The sequence below is a fragment of the Daucus carota genome, chromosome 5 (assembly GCF_001625215.2).
Source record: "Daucus carota subsp. sativus chromosome 5, DH1 v3.0, whole genome shotgun sequence".
In the NCBI taxonomy this organism is placed as follows: Eukaryota; Viridiplantae; Streptophyta; class Magnoliopsida; order Apiales; family Apiaceae; genus Daucus; species Daucus carota.
Genome location: NC_030385.2, coordinates 31,400,176 through 31,422,670, shown reverse-complemented (window position 1 = coordinate 31,422,670; position 22,495 = coordinate 31,400,176). Strand labels below are relative to the sequence as shown.

The window sequence follows — 22,495 nt, the reverse complement described above, 5'->3', positions numbered from 1 at the left end:
GATATATTTACCAGGTTTGTTTTACAATCTTCTCGTCCCAACTCATCCACTGTTAATTTACGAACATAGATGTCACCTAGTTTTTCATCTGCCTTGATGATGTTTCCTTATGCATTCAATCAACTAATGTCCCCATCAAGTATTATGCACACTCATATATGGCTTGGACCCACCCAAATGTTCCCACACCAACATGAAATCACATTGTTTCCAATCATCTCTTAATACCCGAGATATTCGTTCAAATCTAGAGGAGTTATTTTATGCAGAGCTTCGTGATTGAACAATACTAATATTGCAACCAATGCAAATTGAAAGATTCATCACACAATAATTAACAATTGTTTCTTGTATTCGTGTCACGGATAATTTCAACGATCCCCAAAAATAGACCATGTTAGGTCTAACAATTTACAATGAGTAGTATTCGATGTTATTTTATTCCTATAGTAAAACGGAAATGGATAACATAATATTTCAATTAAAAAACACCAAACAATTAAATAATAAGTTAAGTGTTTTCTCACTCATCCTCGTCAGGGTCATCGGAGTTCATGTATTTACAATCCAATTTACGCTTTTTAGCAGCAAGCCGAGGCTTCAACTACATTGCATTATAGTAAAAGTCAGTATCATATTAAGCGAATAATGACCAAAACAAAGGTCTCGTAGGAAATGGCCTTGTGAAAATATGTAATGTTTTTGTAATATTGTCATATATAATTACTAATAAAAGCTTATACTCCCTCTGTCCCATTGAATTGTATACAGTTTCTTTTTTGGGACGTCCCATCAATTGTATACATGCCAAAAATAGTAAGTTTTTATGATATAAAAACTTAACTACACCCACTACTTTCTTCCACTACAGCCACTTTATACCTTAAATATTAGTAGGTTCCACCATTTTACTTAAACTACACTTCTTTTACACATTAAATTTTAATCGGCCCCACCACTTCACCCACTTTTCTAACTTTTCATCACTAAATTATACTTTTTCTTAACCTCCGTGCCACTCCCCATATGTATACTACTCACCGGGACGGAAGGAGTATTAAATAACTTGTAAAACTATGGCTTTCAGATGCACATGATGTTAGTAAATGACAGAAATACATACCATTTCTAAATACTTCAAATCTTTGAGAACTCGATCTGTATCCACCTCCTGACGTGGACAAAAAAATGGTGTTTAAGTAATGAAAAAGAAAGCTTATGAGAGTATGAATTAATCATATTTTTATAAAGTGACAAACGTTTAAGAATTTAAAAGTGCATCGGATATAAAAGAAAACACCACGAAAGTGGGTTTAAAGGTAGGGGTAAGGGTTGGGATGGCAAAATTTAACATGTACCTAGGCCTGTAAATGGATCGGATATCCGATCCGACCCGATCCGATCCGTGGTTAAATAAATGGATATGGATCCTTATTTAAAAAATCCGATCTGCTAATAATCCGATCCGATAATAATCCGATCCGATAAAGAATGGATATGGATATGGTCAAATCCGATCTGTTAACGATCCGATCCGATCCGATTCATGCTTAACTATATTATATATTTTATATTATATTGTATTATAATATAATATCGGTTTTTCTATGGTGTGCCCATGGGCACATGCTAAGCGCGGAAAATTTTGTGCTTGGATCATTTTGATTGGCTCCTATCTCATGATAATGGTGGACCCCCCTGCAAATACACCAACCACACCAATCAAAATCTCCCAAATACAAAAATTTCCGCGCTTAGCATGTGCCCATGGGCACACACTAGCCAAACCGATATAATATATTATTATTAATATATAACATACAAAATAAAAATTTCTAAAGATAGAAGACAAAACCCTAAATCATATTTTCTTATAATCGATCAGCCGCTCCTAATTCTTGACATGGCTCTCACTCTTGTTATCCGGTTAATCTAATAATCACTTTTTTTTTATGTAGAGTGAGTATAAACACAGGAGCTAACTCTTCCACTTAAAACCTCCTCAATCACCTGGTTCCGTATTTAAGACATATTTATCGATTTTAATCCTTATTAGTAGAGGAGCAAATCATAATTTGCTTCCTCCAAAAGTATTAAACAACGTATTTATTATTTTTCTACCAACAAAGTTTTTATTAAATACTACTTTATTAGTTTTTTTTACCTATTACGCTAAAGTTTATGAATTAATATAGCTAGAAAATATCACTTTTTTTTTGTATGGAAGTTAAAACATTGTCCATGGTGAATAAATATATTTCATAATTTTTAGTGGATCGGGGCTCCGATCCGATTATCCATGATCCGAGTGGACCGGATATGGATTGACTTGTAAAATATCCGACTCTTGATCCGATCCGATCCGAATCCGATAAATTTAAATGGATTAGGATATGGATTTAGCTAGATCCGATCCAAATCCGATCCGTTTACAGGCCTACATGTACCCCCACCCGAGGGATTTGTGTTTTTGGTCGGATATTAGTTGGGTACATTCTTAATCGAAATGGGATGGGGTTCATCCTAAACCTAGCCCGACAATCATATATGTGCGTGTGTGTGTGTGTGTGTGTGTGTGTGTGTGTGTGTGTGTGTGTGTGTGTGTGTGTGAGTCATGTTCCACATTGAACCATTAGTCATTAAGACCTTAAAACCATTAGCTTATTTCTAGTATTAGTTAGGGTTATGCAACAGAACTACACATGAAAAAAAATGTCTTATTTATGTATTGTATTTTGAAATTACTTTCGAACACACACAACGATGCAAAAAAAAACATGTATTTACATTTAGATCCTGAAAATCTATGTAAAAAACAGGGTTCTGCAGCAGAACCTTAGTGATTCTATGGTTCTATTTTAAGCATTGGTTCTCTCCTAGGCGCGGCACTATATATATAGTCTTACTCCAAAACAAACCAGTTTATCCTACAAACTACAAACTGATGATTATTATATTTAAATTTAGTGATTATCTCGGTCCTTTTATTCTAATAAGCGCATGTATACATATCTAATATACCATCATCACCATCTTCATTTCATCCATCACTGATCACTTTCTCAATCCATCACATGTGATCATCAGTAGTTTTCATCTCCCGTCATCCAAAAAACTAACCCAGTAACCCATTTACATATATATACACAATCATATTTTTATATACACCCTCAATCAACGCAACAACTCGATCATTAATATCTTCGATCTAATTCTGATCATCAACAACACCACATAACATTATCCCCAAACTCTCTTCTTCGATCATCACTACAACTTCAAATAGATAAATCACTAACTTTTAAAAAGAAATCACAAATTTTAATAGCACTTATCACCAAAATGTGAAGCAAAAATACTAACTTATATAGTAGTAACCACTGATTTCTGTAATTAAATAAGCAACTTTGCTGACTAGTTATCCACTATATGAAATAACAATCATAGCACTAATGGCGTAAAATTCATGACATGGCCACAAATGAAGAAAACAATCAAGTATAAGAAAGTGGTGGTAATGATAATGTAAAGATGGAATGAGAGGTCATTAGAAAAATATCAGAGGAGGAGAGGGGAAAGGGTCGATGATGACGGGGTGTTAATGGTGGAGGACGAGCGACTATGGCAAGGAAAGGAAGGTATGATGGAAGGTCGCGGGTGATGATGAGTAGTAGTTGAGCTTGGAAAGAGAAAGATATAGAGATAATGAAAGAAGAGAGGTGGGGATGATATATACATACATGTGTGTTTGTATACGGGGCGAGAGAAAGAGAATTGGCGGGTGGAATACTGGATAAAAAATTATGCGGTGGATAAGAAATATGCGGTGGATATTTGGTTTGTAGTTTTTATCTTAAGGATATGTGGTGGATATATATATATATATATAGAGTTTTACTCCAATAGAAACCTCCTTATTCTAGAAACTAGAAACTATCACTAAATTTCTAAGAGAATATCACTAAATTCTCAAACAACCCCACTTTCTCCTTCTTCTTCTCCAACCCACCAACCCTCCACCCCACTTCCGGCAGCTTCACCCTACCACCCCCGCCAAGTCTCTGCTACTCTCTCCACCTCCATGCCGCCTGACCCTCCATAGCCACCACCTCCATGTCGGCCTCCATTATTTATATCACCACCAAATCCAACCCCCCTCCGGCCTCCACCGCCCCTTCCATTCCACCCCCACCTCCACCTCCACCTGCACCTTCATCCTCACCTCCCCCTCGGTCTTCCTCACCTACAGTACCGTATATCTAGCTTAATGCCGATTTAAATTTCAGATCTTTGCCAAAAATCTGCCGGACAAAGCTAAAGGCTCCTTCCATGTCCACCACCTCCATCTCCACCTTCACCTCCATTATCTCCACCACCGCAACCACCACCTGAATCGGCAACTAGAACAGATTCAGAAATTCTGGGCAGTTTCCGCAAGTTTTCACTAATTCGTGCAACACATATCACTAAATCGTAAAGAGAATATCACTAAATTGTACTGAAGATATCACTAACTTGTATTGGTTTCTAGTTTTTATTTTAAAAGTGGTTTCTATTTGATCATGAGCCTATATATATATATAGGCAATTGTTCAAATAAAAACTAAAATACAAACCAAGAGAAACTATACTTAAACGACATCGCCCATTCCCTATATGTCATCACCCACCTAAGGCGCACACTCGCCCCCACTCAATCCACCTCGAGCTTTCTAGAGCCTCTCACCAAGGCTCCGCACAGGCCCTGGACAGGCTCCAGACAGCATTAGGAGCCAAAACTTAGCCCCACTTGGTCGCATAGCATTAGGTGGAGATGAGGGGGCAGGCGGCATGGAGGTGGTGATGACGGAGGTGACAACGGAGGTGGAGATGGAGGCGGAGGCGATGGCGGGGTTGGTGAAGATGGAGGTGGAGATGGGGTTGTTAGAGAAATTAGTGGTGTTTACTTTAGGATTTTAGTGATATATATATATATATATATATATATATATATATATATATATATGGGATCAAGCTTTAGCTTAAATTTGTACGAATGGACTTCCCCCGAATAATACCCCTTTTGCAGGATTAAGTGCAAATGAAAATTATTCTTATATAACTAGGAAACAGTATAATTTTCACTCCATACTATATACCAAATCCAAGATCCTTTGAAAGGTCATATGTTGGCAATCCTCTTATAAGTAAAACTGCAATTTAGGCCCAAGTCTGCAGAAGTTTAGCCCAGTTTTATCTACTAAATATAATTTGTTGTAACTGTAACACCCTAAGATCAGAAATAATAGATAAATGCCCAGCTGGTGGAGTGTGGCTAGACTGACTATGTTTAAATATTCGCCTTGTGTGATTGTCTTAATTTATTGTATTTCATAATCTTTTAACATTACTTTATATATCCAAGGGATCATCCATTTTCTTAGAGCTTCTACTATTTTAATAAGAAGTTATAAAAGCAAAGGTAGTTAAGACCTCTTTTAGTTAAAAATTAAAACAAGGAAATCCTCTTATAAACAAGAGCAACTCACCTCTCACTATATACTAAACAGTAAACACCCTTCAAAGTGATAGAACTACTAAAAACTTAAACCTCTAATAACATTTGTTTCTCCTGAATCAATTAACACTCTAGAAAGGTAATCTTCGACTCTAATGTATCATTTCATAGCGAATAAACAGTTGAATATAGTTTAATGACTTTACTCCAAAACATGCCATGCTATACAAAATTACCGAATAGTACCTGTGGCACCGCACAATCAGCATGAGCTGGATCCCAGAGCACAGAGTGAAAACACTCCCAGTTCTTACTTTGAACTTCAAAAAGAGGTGCCCTGTCATACAACAATAATTACTTTCAAGAGGCATCACATATGATTTTAGAATTATTCTAGAAGCTGAACCACATTAATGAATTCATCCACCAATTTCTTCATGGGTTCAATATCCCTGCATGGTCATTGAGATCCAAAAAGATCTACTTCATTCATCTAGTGCATTCAAGTCGAAGGGGATTCAGTGGTCCAACTATTATTAATAGATCATACAACATGAGAGAAGCAATGAGTACTAATCTCTTTTAAATATACAACCATGTTGTCGAGACTTGGTCAAACACAAAACTTTGGGCTAGAGGCCTCTAAACTAATCAATTTTTATAAAAACGGAGCTATTATGCCCCGTGCTACACTTAAGGCCAATTTATTCCAAATATTTTCTAGGATGGCCAATGTTAAGCTCTCACGACAACCTATTCTCTCCAGTTCACCGCAAAAACTAAAATATATTGACTAAAAAAATTTTATGCCGAAAGAACTTGCATAGAACCTCTTTCACATCCATGAACAGTGATCCCTATTCATATGAAAGTTCTATAAGACAGATAGTCCAAAGCACTCGTTCTATAGAAACTTCGATATTTAGCTTGCATCTGGTTTGGAAACAATGCAATATTGGCAAAAAAAAGGAGTGAGGAAACTTCTAGCAAAGGGAAGAGAACTATTTATAAAACTTATACACCCTCTTCTGTTTCAATTATATGCTTGAATTTTTTTCCCCTGATACTAGCAAGTAAATGTATACTACAATTTTCCCTAATTATGTATATTAGGCATATATAAGGTTAAGATAAGTTCTATTTAAGTGAAAGATGAAGTCTTAGCTATCCTATAAATTATTGCTACATTCCATATTGGCAAAGAGAAGAGATTGTATACCTGCGCCATTTCCCACAAACAACTCCATCAACACCCTCCCTAATACCACAAATGATATCTTGGCACTGAAGCCAATTAGAGATGGAACTGACTTTAGAAGGCTTCCTTGAATTTCCTTCCTAACAAATGTAAAACAGGAGTTATCCTTATTACTTCTCAGATTACTCTGTAAGCTGCATAAAGTAAAAAGAGTCATTTATACTGTATATGAAAATTGCTGACCTGAAAGCTATCAGCGAGACTCAATTCCAGTGGTTCATTAAAATTATCAACCTCACTGAATAACATGGGAGAGACTTTTAATTAGAGATATAATAAAAGTAAGATCTGCACAGTCAATTTCCGTGCATGCATTATGTGCATAAAGTAAATTGAGCATACAGCAAACTCTTTTTGCAAATGCTAAAGAAATGAAGATTAAAACACTAGCACATCTATATACAAGTAGTAGTTTATAGGAATAAATCTTATGAGCAGAAAGGATATAAGGCAATTTTGAAGTAGTTAAACATGTACTAGCAGGAAGCAGCAAACAGAGTGTCGGCAGAACTATAGATATAAAGTATCCGAACAGTAATTTGAAATCGATCAAGGACTTGGATGTAGGGTACATATACAGATATACTACACTATTTACCTAAAACATTATACATAGCAGATGATACAACAGATGTATGACCATTCAGACATACAAATGGCTCATAACTATAAAAACATGTGATCACCACCTATACAACTGCAAATTACACAACTGTCAACATTTGCAAGATAATTTCACTGCTTATCAAGTTATAGTTCAGCAAAACATCCTAAATCAAATAAAATTGGAAGCTATTGACAAAACATACTTGGCAAGTGGACCAGACCAGTCAGGAACCTCTGCTTGAAATTCCAGGCCGATACGTACATTGGTGGTGTAAGGTTCGGCGTCCTCCAGCATAGCTGCTATAGGACCCAAGGTACCTTTGGAAATTGCACTTCTACCTCTGCGTATCTCACTGCTATAATTCACTGGTCCTTTGGCAGTCAACTTCTTTGGTATTTTATGCTTTTTTTTTAAACACGAGTGACAAAACCACTCGTTCCGAGGTAACTTTCTCCGTGGGGGGTGACAGCAAGTGATGTGATATGCCTCTTCGCATTGATCACAAATTAGCATCTTAAGTGTTATTTCTGGATGATCACAGACTATGCATGTCCGCATACAACTGAACTCGCTATTGAAACCTGAAACTTTAGGATAAACACTAGTCCGAATACAACAAGCTTCTCTATGTAGCCCCAAGCTTCTACTAACAAAATTGCGTATATCCTTTTCAGATATATCGTCACACAAGGAATTCTTAATAAATGCTTCAGATGATGAGCACTCATCAGCGTCATCTGCTTCAGTCTTCATGGTAGGCGCACATTGTTCTATATTTGATTTTGATGATGAATAGCTCTCATTTACAAGGTAGTCATCTACGTCTCTGACCACAGCGCATCTCAAGTCTACTACCAAACTAATTTCTTCACCGTGATAACGTCCACTAGTTGTTGTCCCTCTTGTGCATTTAGTAGGAAGATTTATAGGATTTCTAGCAGTTTTATTATCAACATCCTCTGCTTTATTGGCAGCAAATGAAGATGTTTCGGAACTAGTGACCAAAAGAGAGCTGCTACGATTTGCTTTCACAGATGTTCGGGAAGCGAATACGGTATTAGCATCTATTGGATGTTTCCTTAGCTGGAACGAACTAGTTGGTGTAGAATTCTTGTACATATTGCCCAAAACTGAATGTTGGGATGTACTAGCGAAATTCATTGAGCAAGAACTATTGTCATCCTTCCTATCCATACCTGGAAAGGCTTGAAAAACTCCTTCGTTGTCACCCTTGGATTTTATCACTTAAATCTGTACTTTGCCAATGACAGATATAAATAAGTCTTCAGCTTCAAAGGAGCTAGGAATGAAACCTTCTTTCAATAACTAATGTGTTACAAAGAAACCGAGTATACTTCCTTCACACTCAACTCAAAACAACATTAAAAACAGGCTTAAACTCTCCACTCACTGACTTATTGAACCACCTGATCACGTTCCAAATACAACGGCATAAGCGAAAGAAGATCATCAGGTGAAATCTAAGAAACCGCCCCTAACTTCCCACACACACACACACACACACATATATATATATAATACAGAAAATCCAACAAATTCAGAGTTGAGCAGATTAAATTAGACCAACTTCACAGTATTTCTTTAGGCTTTACTGGATATTAGATTCCACTGATATATGTATATTCCAGGCAAGTTAAAATTCCATTAGAGTTTTTGCTTTAAACCTTTATGCTCTTATATAGGACTTATGCAAATAGCAGCAATTCACAACGTGATTATGTGTGACAGTACTAAGAATATGTCTCATGTAATATTCTAACTTTACTAGTACATAAACAAACAAACGAGGTTTTAAAGTAAAAAAAAATGTGTACATATGATTAATTATAAGAACCGTCAAATCACACAACACACTTGCCCGATGAAGTACCATGTATATAATAAAACTATAATAAACTACTACATTAGGCAAACAAAAACATAAAAAACTGAAGAATTAGGGTTTAGAGATACCTTTTAAAGAGAAGTCTACAATAGACAAGGGATAAAGATATGTAATACTAAAGTGGAATAAGCTAAAAGAAAGATGATGGACACGATACATGATGTAGATAAGGGTCAACAAACATATTTACCCACCCAATATTAATAATGAGCATTGCAAAAGTTTATACAAATAATCCTATTACTTGAAGGCAAGTAAATTCCGAACGAAAATAGAACCAACCTTATATATAATGATAACTTCGAATTCTAATCTGAATATACTACTCCCTCTATCTCAATCAATTCTTTACACTTTCCTTCTCTGGATGTCCCTCTCAATTTTTTATGATTCAAAACTTACTAAGAATAGTTTACTTTTATAATATAAAATTCAATCTCACCCGGTACTTACATACAACTTTCAAAATCTATCAATTAAATATTGATCGGTCCCACCACATTACCCATTTTCCTTACTATGTCCTACTACTTTATAAACTTTTCTTAACCCCGTACCCAACCCAAACGTAAATTGGTGGAATGATAGAGGCCATTTGGGTAAGTTTAAAAAATTGACTTGTAACTTATAGTTACTATATATAAAAAGTAAAAGCTTAAAGTTTCAGGTTAGTATCTATCTGGCTAGGAAGCATGAGTGCGGGTGCGGGAGTGCGGGTGCGTGGTACGTGGATACGTGAATTCGTCAAATTCCAAAATATGGGGATACGGGTGCGGGGGCATACGGCAAATATTAAAATATTAAATATATTATATAGATAGATAAATAATACATAAGATGCATTTAAGTAGAACAAAATAGTTGAATAACTAAATTAATCATCCTTAAGTCTTACAATTAAAATACATAAATAAATATTGCAATTTAAGTGATTTAATCGAGCATAATCATGGCTTCCATGATTTTGACCAACTAATTTTAAATTATTTTTTTAAAAAAAAGTTGTAAAAAATTACGATTTGTGCCACTCTCGCACCCCCATCCCCGCACCCCCGCGTATCTCCATCACTGCCTCCACCGATACGCCACGTGGCGTATCCCGTGCGTATCCTGCCGCACCCCCGCACCCCCAAGTATCCCCTACGCAGTTCTTCACCCAGATGAAGTATCCCTGCTTTCTAGCTATCTGGGTAACTCTATTGTTACTTGTAACTTATGCCTTCGTAAATTAAATTTATAAGTTGTACATATGAATGATGATATTAACTTGTATCAAATAAAATTATAAAAACAAAATAAGTTGTTCAAAAAAGTAGGCTTGAGCATTCGGTCGATTTGGTTCGGACCGAAGTAACCAAAATGAACCGAAGTAACCGAAATATAGTTTATTTATTAAACCAAACCGAATTAGCATTCAAACCGAACCAAAGTTCAATTACTATAAGCCAGACTTTTTTTGGAAAAAAAATGCAGACAAGAAAGTAGTAGACTTACAAATATATAATGCACGAGTATTATTATACAAAAACAATACCAGACTCCTTACCGGTGTAATGCTATATCAACTGGTGTATTAATATGTGAACTAGAATTACTCGTTAAATGTGTTAAACATCATTAGTAATTCACGATCAAGGTCATGGACTTGGGCTCATTGAATCTTTGATATTGTATTAACTGATGAGTTTATATGGAGCTTGGTAGTCTACCGAGTAAGCATCTCCATGTAATACGTTACTAATTATTAATTAAATTGAATATTAACACATTTTTATAATTAAAAACTAATACATATACTTAATTCGGTTCATTCGGTTAAAACTGAATTTATGTTCAGAATAAACGAGCCGAATTATTATTCGGTTAATAATTGAAAACCGAAATAACCGAAAATTTCAATAAAAATCATACCAAACCTAACCAAAATTGTACAATTCGATTCGGTTTCGGTCCGGTTTTACTCAGCCCTACAAAAAAGTACCTCGTCCCAAATTTTGACTATAATCTCCTTTTTCAACTTTAACTCACTTTTACTACAAAAACACACAATTTTGAATCAAAGTCTGAAAATTACTTTAAGTCTACGGCTTAAAGCCCAAACAAACAAAATCTTAGCCGGTCAGTAATATGTCAGTAATATTAGCATCATGTAATCTTTGTTTTATTTTCAACATATCAGTGTATCCTTGATCTTTGTATCATTTTAACTTCATATTATTATTTCCTTCCTATTACTCCTTTCGGGCTTCATTTTACATGTGAACTAACAATCTGCTACGTCCTATACTTCTCATTGTTGCTTATTATCTTTTACTTTTGATTCAAACTATAAACTGATGTGTGTTCAACTATATTTCATTTATTAAATCTAGTAAAAATATGTATATGAATGACTTGTCGACTTTTTACGACTAGTCGGGCGACTTGTCGACTAGTCGATTCCAAGTAGGGTTAAAAATAGGGCGGGGAAAATGGGGAACCTGCCCTAACCCGCCCCAAATGGGGGAGATCCGCCCCGCTAATATGGTATTTGTTGAATCCCCGCGGGGATTCCCCGCCCCACTCCGCATATTTTAATTTAAAGAAATAATTATATTTAATATAATATATTTATTATTTTTAATATAATATATTTATATTGTATTATTATAATATATTTAATATAATTATAAATAATTATATTTAATATAATTATATTGCATGATTATATTGTTATTTTAATTTGACATGCATGCATTATCTAGTATTTTGCTTTTAATATACACGTCTCTTATATTTTTATTAAATTTCGAAGAAAAAAATACTAAATTTTTAAGCAAATATCTAAAATGTAATATTACATATAGCAGCGGGACGGGGCGAAGTTATATTAAATCTCCCGTGGGGCGGGGATGGGGATTGAAAATAAATCCCTGCGGGGAATGGGGCGGGGATGGGGCAAAAAAAATATATATGGGGCGGGGCTGGGAAATGAAGTCTCCGCCCCGAACCCGCCCCATTTTTAACCCTAATTCCACAGTATCTGGGCGCCGAGGCTCGACTTGGCGCCGTGATAACCTTGATTAGCATATAATATATGGATTTTATACAATTATATCAAAATCAAACTAAAGATAATTTGTTAGTTCTTTAAGCTTTAAATAGTATACAAAGCCAAAGTAAAACAGACCAAAAGCATCAAACACATTTGCAGCAAGGCGGTCAACAACAAAAAACTTTTGACACAAAGCAAATATCCACTCCAAACCTATTGAACTAAAAGAAGGAAACAATATTCTCACTCAAAAAAAGAATATGGGCACTCATTGATAATAAGGATATATATTAAGATGTTGTTGGATTTAGTCAAAACAAGACAATCATTGTTCTGCTTATGAGTTCTATTGTAGAACATAATGTTCAGCGATTTGTAAAAGTAATTGTTCTACTTTTGATTACAACAATTTTGTTGCAGAACATAATTTGCAGGTTTTCGGATGTTTACATATATTGTTGAACAAAAAAAATAAATTAAAACGGCTAGATTATATCTTATCCAATTTTGAACTGCAATACTCCAATATTTATTGTACTTCATAGAACTTGGACATGTATATATATATATATATATATATATATATATATATATATATATATATATATATATATATATATATAAGTCACAATTTATGGAGAACCACCTTATATGGAATCTAGTAGAGAACACATATACACATAAAATTCATGTATTAATCTCATAATTCATCAAATATACAATTAGTAAATTAAAATATAAAGTTTCATCATTTATTCTCCAAAAAAAATTGAAAATTAATCATAATATACAAACTGGTTCTACAATAGAATCATATTTATCCAAAGTGTTCTACAATCAATTTTAAAAACCAAATTTTTTTACTTAGATTGTATGTGTGAAATTGTTTGTCCATGTTATGTATGACTAGTGGGACACTATATAAGATGGTTCGCCATGGAATGATGGCATATATATATATATATATATATATATATATATATATATATATATATATATATAGGGTCCTACTCCAATAAAAATTATTAGAACAGAAACTAAATAGAAACCAATGCGATTAAGTAGAATGATGTGGGTTTTGGGACCGGAGATGGACCCTATATATATTTGTCATTGACGTAGACTTCGCAAAGTGGAGGACGTGGACATGGGGTTAGAAGAGAGAAAAGGGACGGAGATGTAGATGGCATATAAGGTTCATACTTATATGCCATCTTAATCTTCATCTCAATCCTTTTTCATTAAAACTATAAAAAATCTTATATAATCTTATAGAAGCGGAGGAGATGGATGACGGAAATGGCATATAAGGGGGCCAATGGTAGAAATGGTGAGAACCAAGCTCTTCAGCGACAATGTTACACCAAATTATGGATCGGAGTAGAAGTGGATGAGTGATCAAAGATGAAGGTAAAGTGGAGAGATATGGTGCCCAGAGGTGAAAGAAAGCTGTGGAGAAAAGTAACGACCAGGCGAGAGAATGATGGGCTAAGAAAGATATATGGTCGATAATGTAAAATTGTAAAAATTGTAGGGATTATATCAGGTCTTGGTCACATATCTATAAGAAACTACTTACCAAACAAATCCAAGAAATTCAACTATCTACAAATAAACATGCACATTACTCTATACATACATACATACATACATATATATAGGCAAGTGATCAAATACAAACCAACTTTTATATACAAACTAAAAACCAATTTCCCTACCACTATTTATAACTATGAGAATCACTAACTTATACGGCATTAATCACTGTTTAATACAGTATACATTCAGCGATTTTTATTCTTCAAAATTGAGAAAATCTACTTACCTAAACTATTGGTAATCGATTATAGATGATCAATTTCAATCGTAGGAAGGTTCTTGACGATAAGAAGCGGTAAGAGAAGGTGTATGATGGTCGTAAGTAGTCGCTATTTTTGGTAAGTTGTGATAGAGAGTGTATGTGACTATTGGTGATGGTAGGCGATGGTGGCAAGTCATAAAAACGGCTGGTAATGGTGGTAAGAGATCCATTATTACAGTTCGGATGAAGATGATGGTCATATACGTTGCATATATATGTATGTATAGATTCATATTTGAGAGATATGATATATACAAAATAGTGATCTGTGATGTACAACATAGTGATTTCTGCTGTTAAAATTGTGATTGAAAATTGGGTTTTTAGTTTGTAGGCTAATTTGGTTTGTATTGAAGTAGGACTCCATAGATCATTATGCGTGTTTGGATTAACAGTTTTGTTGTAGTAGGAAAATCATTCCTTCTTCAATCCTCGGGATACCAAATCATTCCCATTCCTATACCTCTTATTCTCATTTCCGATTTCCTTTCCCACCCACCATCCAAACGGTCCCTTGGAGTCCTAATTGAATACAAACAACCCAAAAAGTTGTCAATCCTAATCGAATACCGCTATAATTTTAATTAACTCCTTAAAATCATGATCAAATAAACAACTTTATATTTTAGCTAATTGGTAGGTTAACCTATAGAAATTAAAGACCTAAAACCAATTGAGGCAAAACCTCTTCTATGGTTGCCAAAGCTCACCTGCTTGTGTTCTTAATTTTTCATCAACTACCTCGTCATAAAAGCTTATTAAACACGTTTCTAATCAAGACCCTTGATTAATCTTAATACATAATAGACCAAAAAATTCAAATCTAAATCAGCAATCAAGTACAGAAATGTCAATATATATGCTCTGTATAACTGGTAACATAAATTGATCAAATAACAGATACACATAGATACACATGAACATATATATACAAGAAAAACAAAGAGAAATTACATACCAAGACGATGTCTGAAGAAAGGTAGAATCCGGATGCTGAAGAAATGAAGAGTGGCGACCGTTGAAGCCTACTTTTTAAAGCCTGGCAAGGCAACACAGCAGGGAATAAGAAGCCTCCTGTATCAAAGCCCAAAAACCTTGTGTGTATTTTCTTTCCTAATAAACTAGCGCGTTGCGGCGGCCTATAAAAATTACATTAATGATTTAATATTAATATTTATAGAATAAAATAATTTTGTGGTTGTCTATAAAATGTATATTAATGTTTCAAAATTAATATTTGTAGGATAAAATAAATTTTATATTATAAAAATCTTGATGTAATATCAATACTAATATATAAAATTGGAAAATTGGAATATAATTCATGGTGAAAAATTGAAAATAAATTTATACTCGTATTAACAATTTAAAGCACGACGAATCTTAATTTTATTTGTGTTTTTTTTATAGTAATCATGTTCTTACATTGTCATCTTCCTCCAATTTTTTTAGATTGATTGAGCACAAAAACATCTAACTTAAATCCGTGAGATAGCGTCTATAACTACCCTTACTTGTAACAATTTTTATTTTTTAATACTGTATAAACAGTCTTCACTGAAAAGTTGCTTAAACGGAGCAAACAAATTATGCATGAATAATTTTTTCCTGCATACAAAGTAAATCATATAAAAATTAACAAAAATAAACATATCCGACGAACAAAACAAATATTAAAAAAGAATAACCAACAGACATACATCACTAATAGTTAATTTATTGATATCATCCATCAATATCATGTCAAGACTATATTCTTTTCCCGTGTTTGGATTTGTCGACTCCTACATAACGGTCTATAACTAACTTTGAGAGAGGTAGGGTTGTGGTAATAAAAGAGAGAAGGTTGTGTTTAGATCATCCAAAATCCTGCAATCTATAGGGGTATTTATAGGTGCAGAAAGACTTGTGTGCTACTCTTTCCCATAATTAAATAATCAGAAACAAAATCAAATTAAAATTTTCAAGCTACTATATTTCATGAATAATCTGAAACAAAATCAGATTTTGAAACTTGCTTCTAATATACCCGAAACTAAAAAAGGTAGTTCTAATTTTTGATATTTTTCATCCAAAAATTTCAGAAAATTAGAAAAATAGAACGGAGCGATGTGAGAGGCGCCAACTACACGCCCCTCGCTTCTCCTTTGTATAAGTATATTGATTTGCCAACTCTATATCCCCTGCATTAATATTTTTTTTAGCTAATTTTATATTTTTAGAGCAACATTTATTGTACTCATGTGGAAAAATCTATATAAATTATGTATCGTTTGTAATATATATTTGTCAGAGTATTTTTGTATTGTTCGGATTATTTATGAATTTTCAAAGAAAATCTTATATTTTAGTTTCATGATTTTTGTAAAAATTTGATTTGATATAACTTTATTAAAAATTTGTACATATTATATATTAAAAAATATATAAAATTTAATAGTATAATATACATTTTATCGAAATTATTTTTGATGATAATCGGTGACAAAATCTTTATCCGAGTCATGTTCAAGATAGAACCATTTGAGAGAAAACTCATAAAACTCTTACCTTACTTCTAGTATTAGTTAGGGTTCTGCAGCAGAACTTCACATGCAAAAAATATCAATATCTATGTATTATATTTTAAATTTATTTTTGAACACACACAACGATGAAAAAACATGAAAAAAACATGTATTTAAATTTAGATCCTAAAAATCTATTTAAAATATAGGGTTCTGTAGCAGTACCTTAATGATTCTCTGATTCTATTTTAAGGACTGCTTCTCTTTTGAGCGCGACCCTATCTTTTTTCTTCTTTTTTTTGGCAAATGCAAGAAAATTTCATTAACTTGAATATAATACAGCCGGGACAAACTCCCAATCGTCGATACAACCAGGTGGTAAAACAAATAACATACTAAAAACAATTAGATGATTTGTTTCATGATCGTTTAACACATATTTAAAAATTCTTGAAGCGAAAAACAAAAACAAAGACATCCCAATCGATCCAAATTGCAACAACATCTCTGAAAAATAGTAACATCGCAATTGACCATATCAAGTAACATCGCAATTGACGATCGCAAGCGACCTATCTTTAAAAGTAAAAGAGGAGAACTATTGATGATATCTTGATAACTTAGAGGTTAAGTATTTTGAATAATTGTCAAGTTCAGAAATTATCAAAATTACTTTTAACGTATTTTCAATTCTACAAAATACTTACTTAAAATTCATTAAGACATACTATAGACTAAAAAAATATAAAGATTATGTAAAAGAAAACTTAACTCCAATGGAACATTACTTTTACTTATAATTATAGGCAACCTCCTCATGTTGGCCCAACCTCTTGATGTCTATAACAAATTTTTACGTAATCTATTATCATATTAAAATAATATATTCTATTTATAAGAACTTTAATAATTATTATAAACTAATTTTAAAATATAATCAATCTGCATGGCCAATACAGTTAAAGCAAATTATCCTACAAGTTCGACAAATTTCACATGATATTTTACAAGTCCAATTTAATCAATTATTTATAGCTAAAATCGTTAGAGATGCTTTTGTTACTTCTCATAGCGTTTTGTAAAAGCATTCATACTCATTTGTGATGGGTTTTGAGCATAAAAAGTAACGGAAAAATTAAAAAAAATTACAAAATCAAAACCCTCTCTAAGATCCATACAAAAACATAAGATTTTATTCGAAGATAGATGATTACCTTATTAGGTTTACGTATGTATGTATCTCAATTGGATGTCCTTAATTACTTGCTGTAATCACCAACGTCCTCCGCGTGTGCAATATACGTCTCTATCGATATTCACACGAACACCCGAATGTTGGTAGGCCTCTTGTCAGTATTCACAAAGAACTAACCAACAACTGGTATGTTTCTCTCACTAGTCTCTCTTAACTATTAGGTTTACGAATTCTTTTTAGGGTATATCAAAAGATATATATAGAGAAAAAACAGGTAAGACTTCTAGCACTAATCTAATTGGTGGTTATACTTATCATAAACTTCTTTTTATAATCTAATTAGAAGAACTATCAAATTTATATCCTGAGAGCAACATTTACTCACGTGGAAAAATATTTATAAATTATGTATCATTTGTTACTAACTTATAACATGTCATACACGGATATTTTCTAAAAATATCTATTTCTTAAAAATTCAAATGATGTACGAACACTTTAAAAAATATATTTGTATTAATATATAATAATAAATATATTATAATTATTTTAATTTTGTTTATGAGTTATCTTACTAATATTTTATATGCCGCCTTATTCATGATTATGGTCGTAATTTTGATCCGGTTAAAATAAAAATATTCTGCAATAATTTAAAAATAATATTTTAATTAGGACTAAAATAAGAAATAGAATAATTAGCTGACGAAATTGTATAATCTATATCTATATCTATATTATTCTTAATAAAAATTGTGGAGTTAAAAAGTTGGTAGATATAATATAGATATTATACATATATATATATATATATATATTATTCATAATTAGTTATCTGTAACTAGTTATGCAAATTAAAAAAATCTTTTATATAAATTTTCATAATCAATAGCTAAAATTGTGGAGTTAAAAAGTGTTCTATTGATTTGAAATTTTAACAAAAAATCCAGATTTGAAATATTAAATATGAAAATCAGTACATACCATACACAAAAATGATTGTATTAATAAATGTCAAATTAAGTGAAAGTCGGATAAATTTTGATTACTTTACTTATTCGCATATGAATTATAGAAGCTAAATCTATGTATCCAAAAATATCAAAAGCCTAATTATATGAAAACTTCCTTATCAAGAGCTATAAATATGGAGTGAAAAAAAAATACTCCACTAACTTGAAATTATAACAAAAAGTCTTGATTTGAAAATTATATATAATGAATATGAAAACTGCACAGATTAAACGAGAAAATATTTTAGTAATAAATGTCAAAATCAATTAAAATCAAATAAAATTTGACTATGTTTCTTATTTGTATATGAGTTGTAGCATGCTAGATCCATCTATCCAAAAATTTAAAAAATTTAATACATAAAAAATTCCTTATCAAGAGCTACAATTGTGGAGTAGAAAGAGGCTATATTAATTTGAAATTATAAAAAAAGTCTTCATTTCAAAATTGAATATAGTGAATATGAATATCGGTATAAATTATATGAAAAGAGATTTTAATAACAAAGTGTGGAAATGGAATAAAATTTGACTATATTTTCTCACAGCATATGGATTATACGTACCAAGCTAGACTTATGTATCTAAAATTTTAAAAAATGTAATATATAAAATGTGATTTTAGATTGTTAAAAAAGAATATATAGTTCAATATGATAGACAATAAATGGTGTAATCCTTGTATAGATTTTTTACCGACATGCAAAGTTCGACAAATATAATCATCCATAAAAATTAGCTAATTATATAGACAAAAGATGAGTATCGTATGATTTTTTCAAGAAGTGAATTATATTTTTTTACTTTTGATAAGCTAACTCACTAGTTAAATGATTTTTATGGTCGGAGATATAGATATCTTAATTGAATCGACATAGTTCTGTTTGTATCAGTTTTATTCGACTTGAGTTCAGTTCCGTTTCTAATTTTCCTAGCTCCCGTGCGTGACGTCCAAGAATACTTGCATACGTTCCTTTTTTTTTTTTTTTTGTAAAGACTTGCATACGTTCCTTAATATATTAACTTATCTGGAAAAACATGTGGCAAACAGGGCGATGGCCCCCACTGCCGAGGTGAAGTATATAGAAACAGGCGGGCACAAGATTGAAGGATGCAAAGTATTGCACGTTTCTCTCTAACAAAAGAAAGGGAAGAACTCGAAAAGAGTTGGTTCTTTTTTTATTCTGCTATCTCATGCTTCTGTAGCTTTACTCGCAGTACTGCTTCGTTAAAACAGGTACGTCTTTTAATTCATGGCATTGTTGATGGGTCTAGGTTCTGACAGATTTTGTTACCGAATATTTTTAGTGATTTTTTTGGTTTGAAATGACTATAACCTACGTGGTTTAAGTTAATATGTGTTATCCAGAGAAAAAATAACTCAGTTCTGAGGTCCGATAACAATTATTACTTGAGTTTGTTTGTTGAGAGTTAAGATGAGTCTATGTTTAGCTTGTCGGTTTGTTTATTTTTAAATTTGAAAATAATTCTACAGAATCACTCATGACTTATAGATTGGAAGACTGATATAACAATTATTAATTGAGGTTTTTGTATCTGGGAGTCAAGATGAGTCTATGTGTAACTTGTTGGTTCGTTTACGCTCATTTTTAAATTTGAAATAATTCTATGGAGTAGATTGGAAGACTGATATGAACTAATATGCATTACAAACACCAATACTGTACTTAAAAATTTTTAAGGAAGGTTGAGATCAGTTTCTGGCCGGTGTTTAGAATAGGACATCACTTACATCAACATCGGTCGAAAAAATAAAGACATCCGTCAGAAATTGATATCTATTATTATCATTTTTCTTGTAATGATTACACGAAGACTAGTTCGGGTAGGTGTATAATACTGTAGTTGTAGAAGTTAATACTAAATGAAAAATTTGACAGAAGAGCATGGAATCATCGGCAAGATCGTCGGAGAAGCAGGCTCATGTTGTTTGCATTACCTACCCTGCTCAAAGCCACATAAAGGCAATGCTAAAACTGGCCAAGCTCCTGCACAGCAATGGCATTTTCGTTACAATTGTTAATACGGAATTCAACCACAAACGCTTACAAAATTCTGGAGCACTTGAATCTCTAGATGACCTTCCTGGATTCAGATTCGAAACCATCCCGGACGGCCTCCCTCCATCAGATTACAGCTCCAACCAAGACATACTTGCCCTTTCTGACTCCCTCTTGAGCAAAAAACCGCTACCAGCATTTCAAAATCTTATTGAAAATTTAAATGCTGGAGCCCTTCCTGTCACTTCCATTTTCTCTGATGCTTTTATGCCGTTCCCAACTGATGCAGCGCGTTCACTTGGAATTCCTATCTTTTCAATTTGGACTGTTGCTGCCTGTGGATTGATGGGCTTTTTCCAGGTTCATAATCTTATTGAAAAGGATCTTGCACCAATGAAAGGTATGATTTTCTTTTTTCTTTTTTTATCTTGGTTTATGCATCAACAGCACACTTGCAGTAACACAACTATTGTTCATGTGACGCAGATGTCAACTATCTAACAAATGGGGATTTGGATACGATCGTAGACTGGATCCCTGGAATGAACAACATTCGTCTTAGGGATATCCCAACCTTTCTCCGGACTACAGATCCAGAAGAATTAATGCTCAGGTATATAAAGGAAGCTATGGCAAATGCAAGTAACAGCACAGGACATGTAATTCATACGTTCGACGATTTAGAACAAGAAGTTTTAAATGCCATCTCATCTATGCTTCCCAATGTCTACACAATAGGTCCTCAACAATTGCTTCTTAACTCAGTAAAATCAGATCATGAAGATTTTGAGGGCATAGGATACAATCTGTGGAAAGAGGAGAAAACTTGTCTGCAATGGCTAGACTCTAAAGAAGCTGATTCTGTTCTCTATGTAAACTTCGGAAGCTTAGCAATCATGTCACCGGAGAAGCTAGTGGAGTTTGGTTGGGGTCTTGCTAATAGCAACCAGAACTTCTTGTGGATAATAAAACCTGACTTCATTTTTGGCGAATCCAAAACCACTTTAGGACTTGAATTTATGGAATGTATAGAGGGGAGAGGATTCATTTCAAGCTGGTGTCCTCAAGAGCAAGTCCTTAACCACACATCAGTGGGAGGGTTCTTGACACATGGAGGTTGGAACTCGACAATGGAGAGCTTATCGGCTGGAGTGCCAATGCTGTGTTTGCCATTTTTCGGAGATCAAGTGACAAACTGCAAGTACATTTGTACAGAGTGGGAGTGCGGAATGGAGGTCAATAATAATGTGAGGAGAGACGACGTAGAGAAGCTTGTAAGAATCTTGATGGAGGGAGTAGAAGGTAAAAAACTGAAGAAGAAGGCTATGGAGTGGAAACAGAAAGCAGAGAAGGCCTGTAGCCCCGATGGCTCCTCATCTCGTAACCTGAGCAAATTGATTCATCTTTTGACAAGCTAGATCTCTTCTAAACATGATAAATATGAAGAAAGGTTACTGTTCGCAGCTTATGAGTGTTTAGATATTGTCCACAGGAGTTAAAGCATGTAGTGTTTATACTAGTACTTGAATATCCTGGATTTTAAATGAAATTTAAATCCATTTTTTTTTTTTATATCCAAACATGTCATTTGATCAG

At 33.3% G+C, this 22,495-nt stretch overlaps 2 protein-coding genes across 7 annotated transcripts; one reads left to right on the top strand and one right to left on the bottom strand.

Annotated features, from left to right (window-relative positions):
• Window positions 1–323: 323 nt before the first annotated feature.
• On the bottom strand, window positions 324–18,088 carry LOC108220692 (uncharacterized). Of its 5 annotated transcripts, none has more exons than XM_017394530.2 (8): window positions 17,885–18,086; window positions 15,122–15,302; window positions 7,565–8,789; window positions 6,939–6,993; window positions 6,717–6,835; window positions 5,744–5,834; window positions 1,124–1,171; window positions 324–604 (listed from the first exon to the last, which is right to left on the bottom strand). In XM_017394530.2, exons 3-8 carry the CDS (start codon window positions 8,554–8,556, stop codon window positions 524–526), a joined length of 1,386 nt encoding a protein of 461 aa, XP_017250019.1. In that variant the 5' UTR covers window positions 8,557–8,789; window positions 15,122–15,302; window positions 17,885–18,086; the 3' UTR covers window positions 324–523. The 5 variants fall into 5 exon arrangements, with proteins under 5 accessions (XP_017250019.1, XP_017250021.1, XP_017250020.1 ...); XM_017394532.2 differs by having other exon boundaries at window positions 15,122–15,202; XM_017394531.2 differs by having other exon boundaries at window positions 7,565–8,613; window positions 17,885–18,085.
• Window positions 18,089–19,968: 1,880 nt separating this feature from the next.
• LOC108221006 (7-deoxyloganetin glucosyltransferase) lies at window positions 19,969–22,473 on the top strand. 2 transcript variants are annotated; one of them, XM_017394907.2, is made up of 3 exons: window positions 19,969–20,115; window positions 20,780–21,299; window positions 21,386–22,473. In XM_017394907.2, exons 1-3 carry the CDS (start codon window positions 19,990–19,992, stop codon window positions 22,315–22,317), a joined length of 1,578 nt encoding a protein of 525 aa, XP_017250396.1. In that variant the 5' UTR covers window positions 19,969–19,989; the 3' UTR covers window positions 22,318–22,473. The 2 variants fall into 2 exon arrangements, with proteins under 2 accessions (XP_017250396.1, XP_017250397.1); XM_017394908.1 differs by having other exon boundaries at window positions 19,975–20,115; window positions 20,783–21,299.
• The last annotated feature ends 22 nt before the right edge of the window (window positions 22,474–22,495 follow it).

Coding starts and splice junctions, on each gene's coding strand:
- LOC108220692 (XM_017394530.2), bottom strand. CDS start 8,556: ATGGATAGGAAGGATGACAATAGTTCTTGCTCAATGAATTTCGCTAGT. Junction 6,836..6,938: donor GTCTCGCTGATAGCTTTCAG/GTCAGCAATTTT, acceptor TACATTTGTTAG/GAAGGAAATTCAAGGAAGCC. Junction 5,835..6,716: donor GTTTGTGGGAAATGGCGCAG/GTATACAATCTC, acceptor GTTGTATGACAG/GGCACCTCTTTTTGAAGTTC.
- LOC108221006 (XM_017394907.2), top strand. CDS start 19,990: ATGCAAAGTATTGCACGTTTCTCTCTAACAAAAGAAAGGGAAGAACTC. Junction 20,116..20,779: donor GTACTGCTTCGTTAAAACAG/GTACGTCTTTTA, acceptor AAAATTTGACAG/AAGAGCATGGAATCATCGGC. Junction 21,300..21,385: donor GGATCTTGCACCAATGAAAG/GTATGATTTTCT, acceptor CATGTGACGCAG/ATGTCAACTATCTAACAAAT.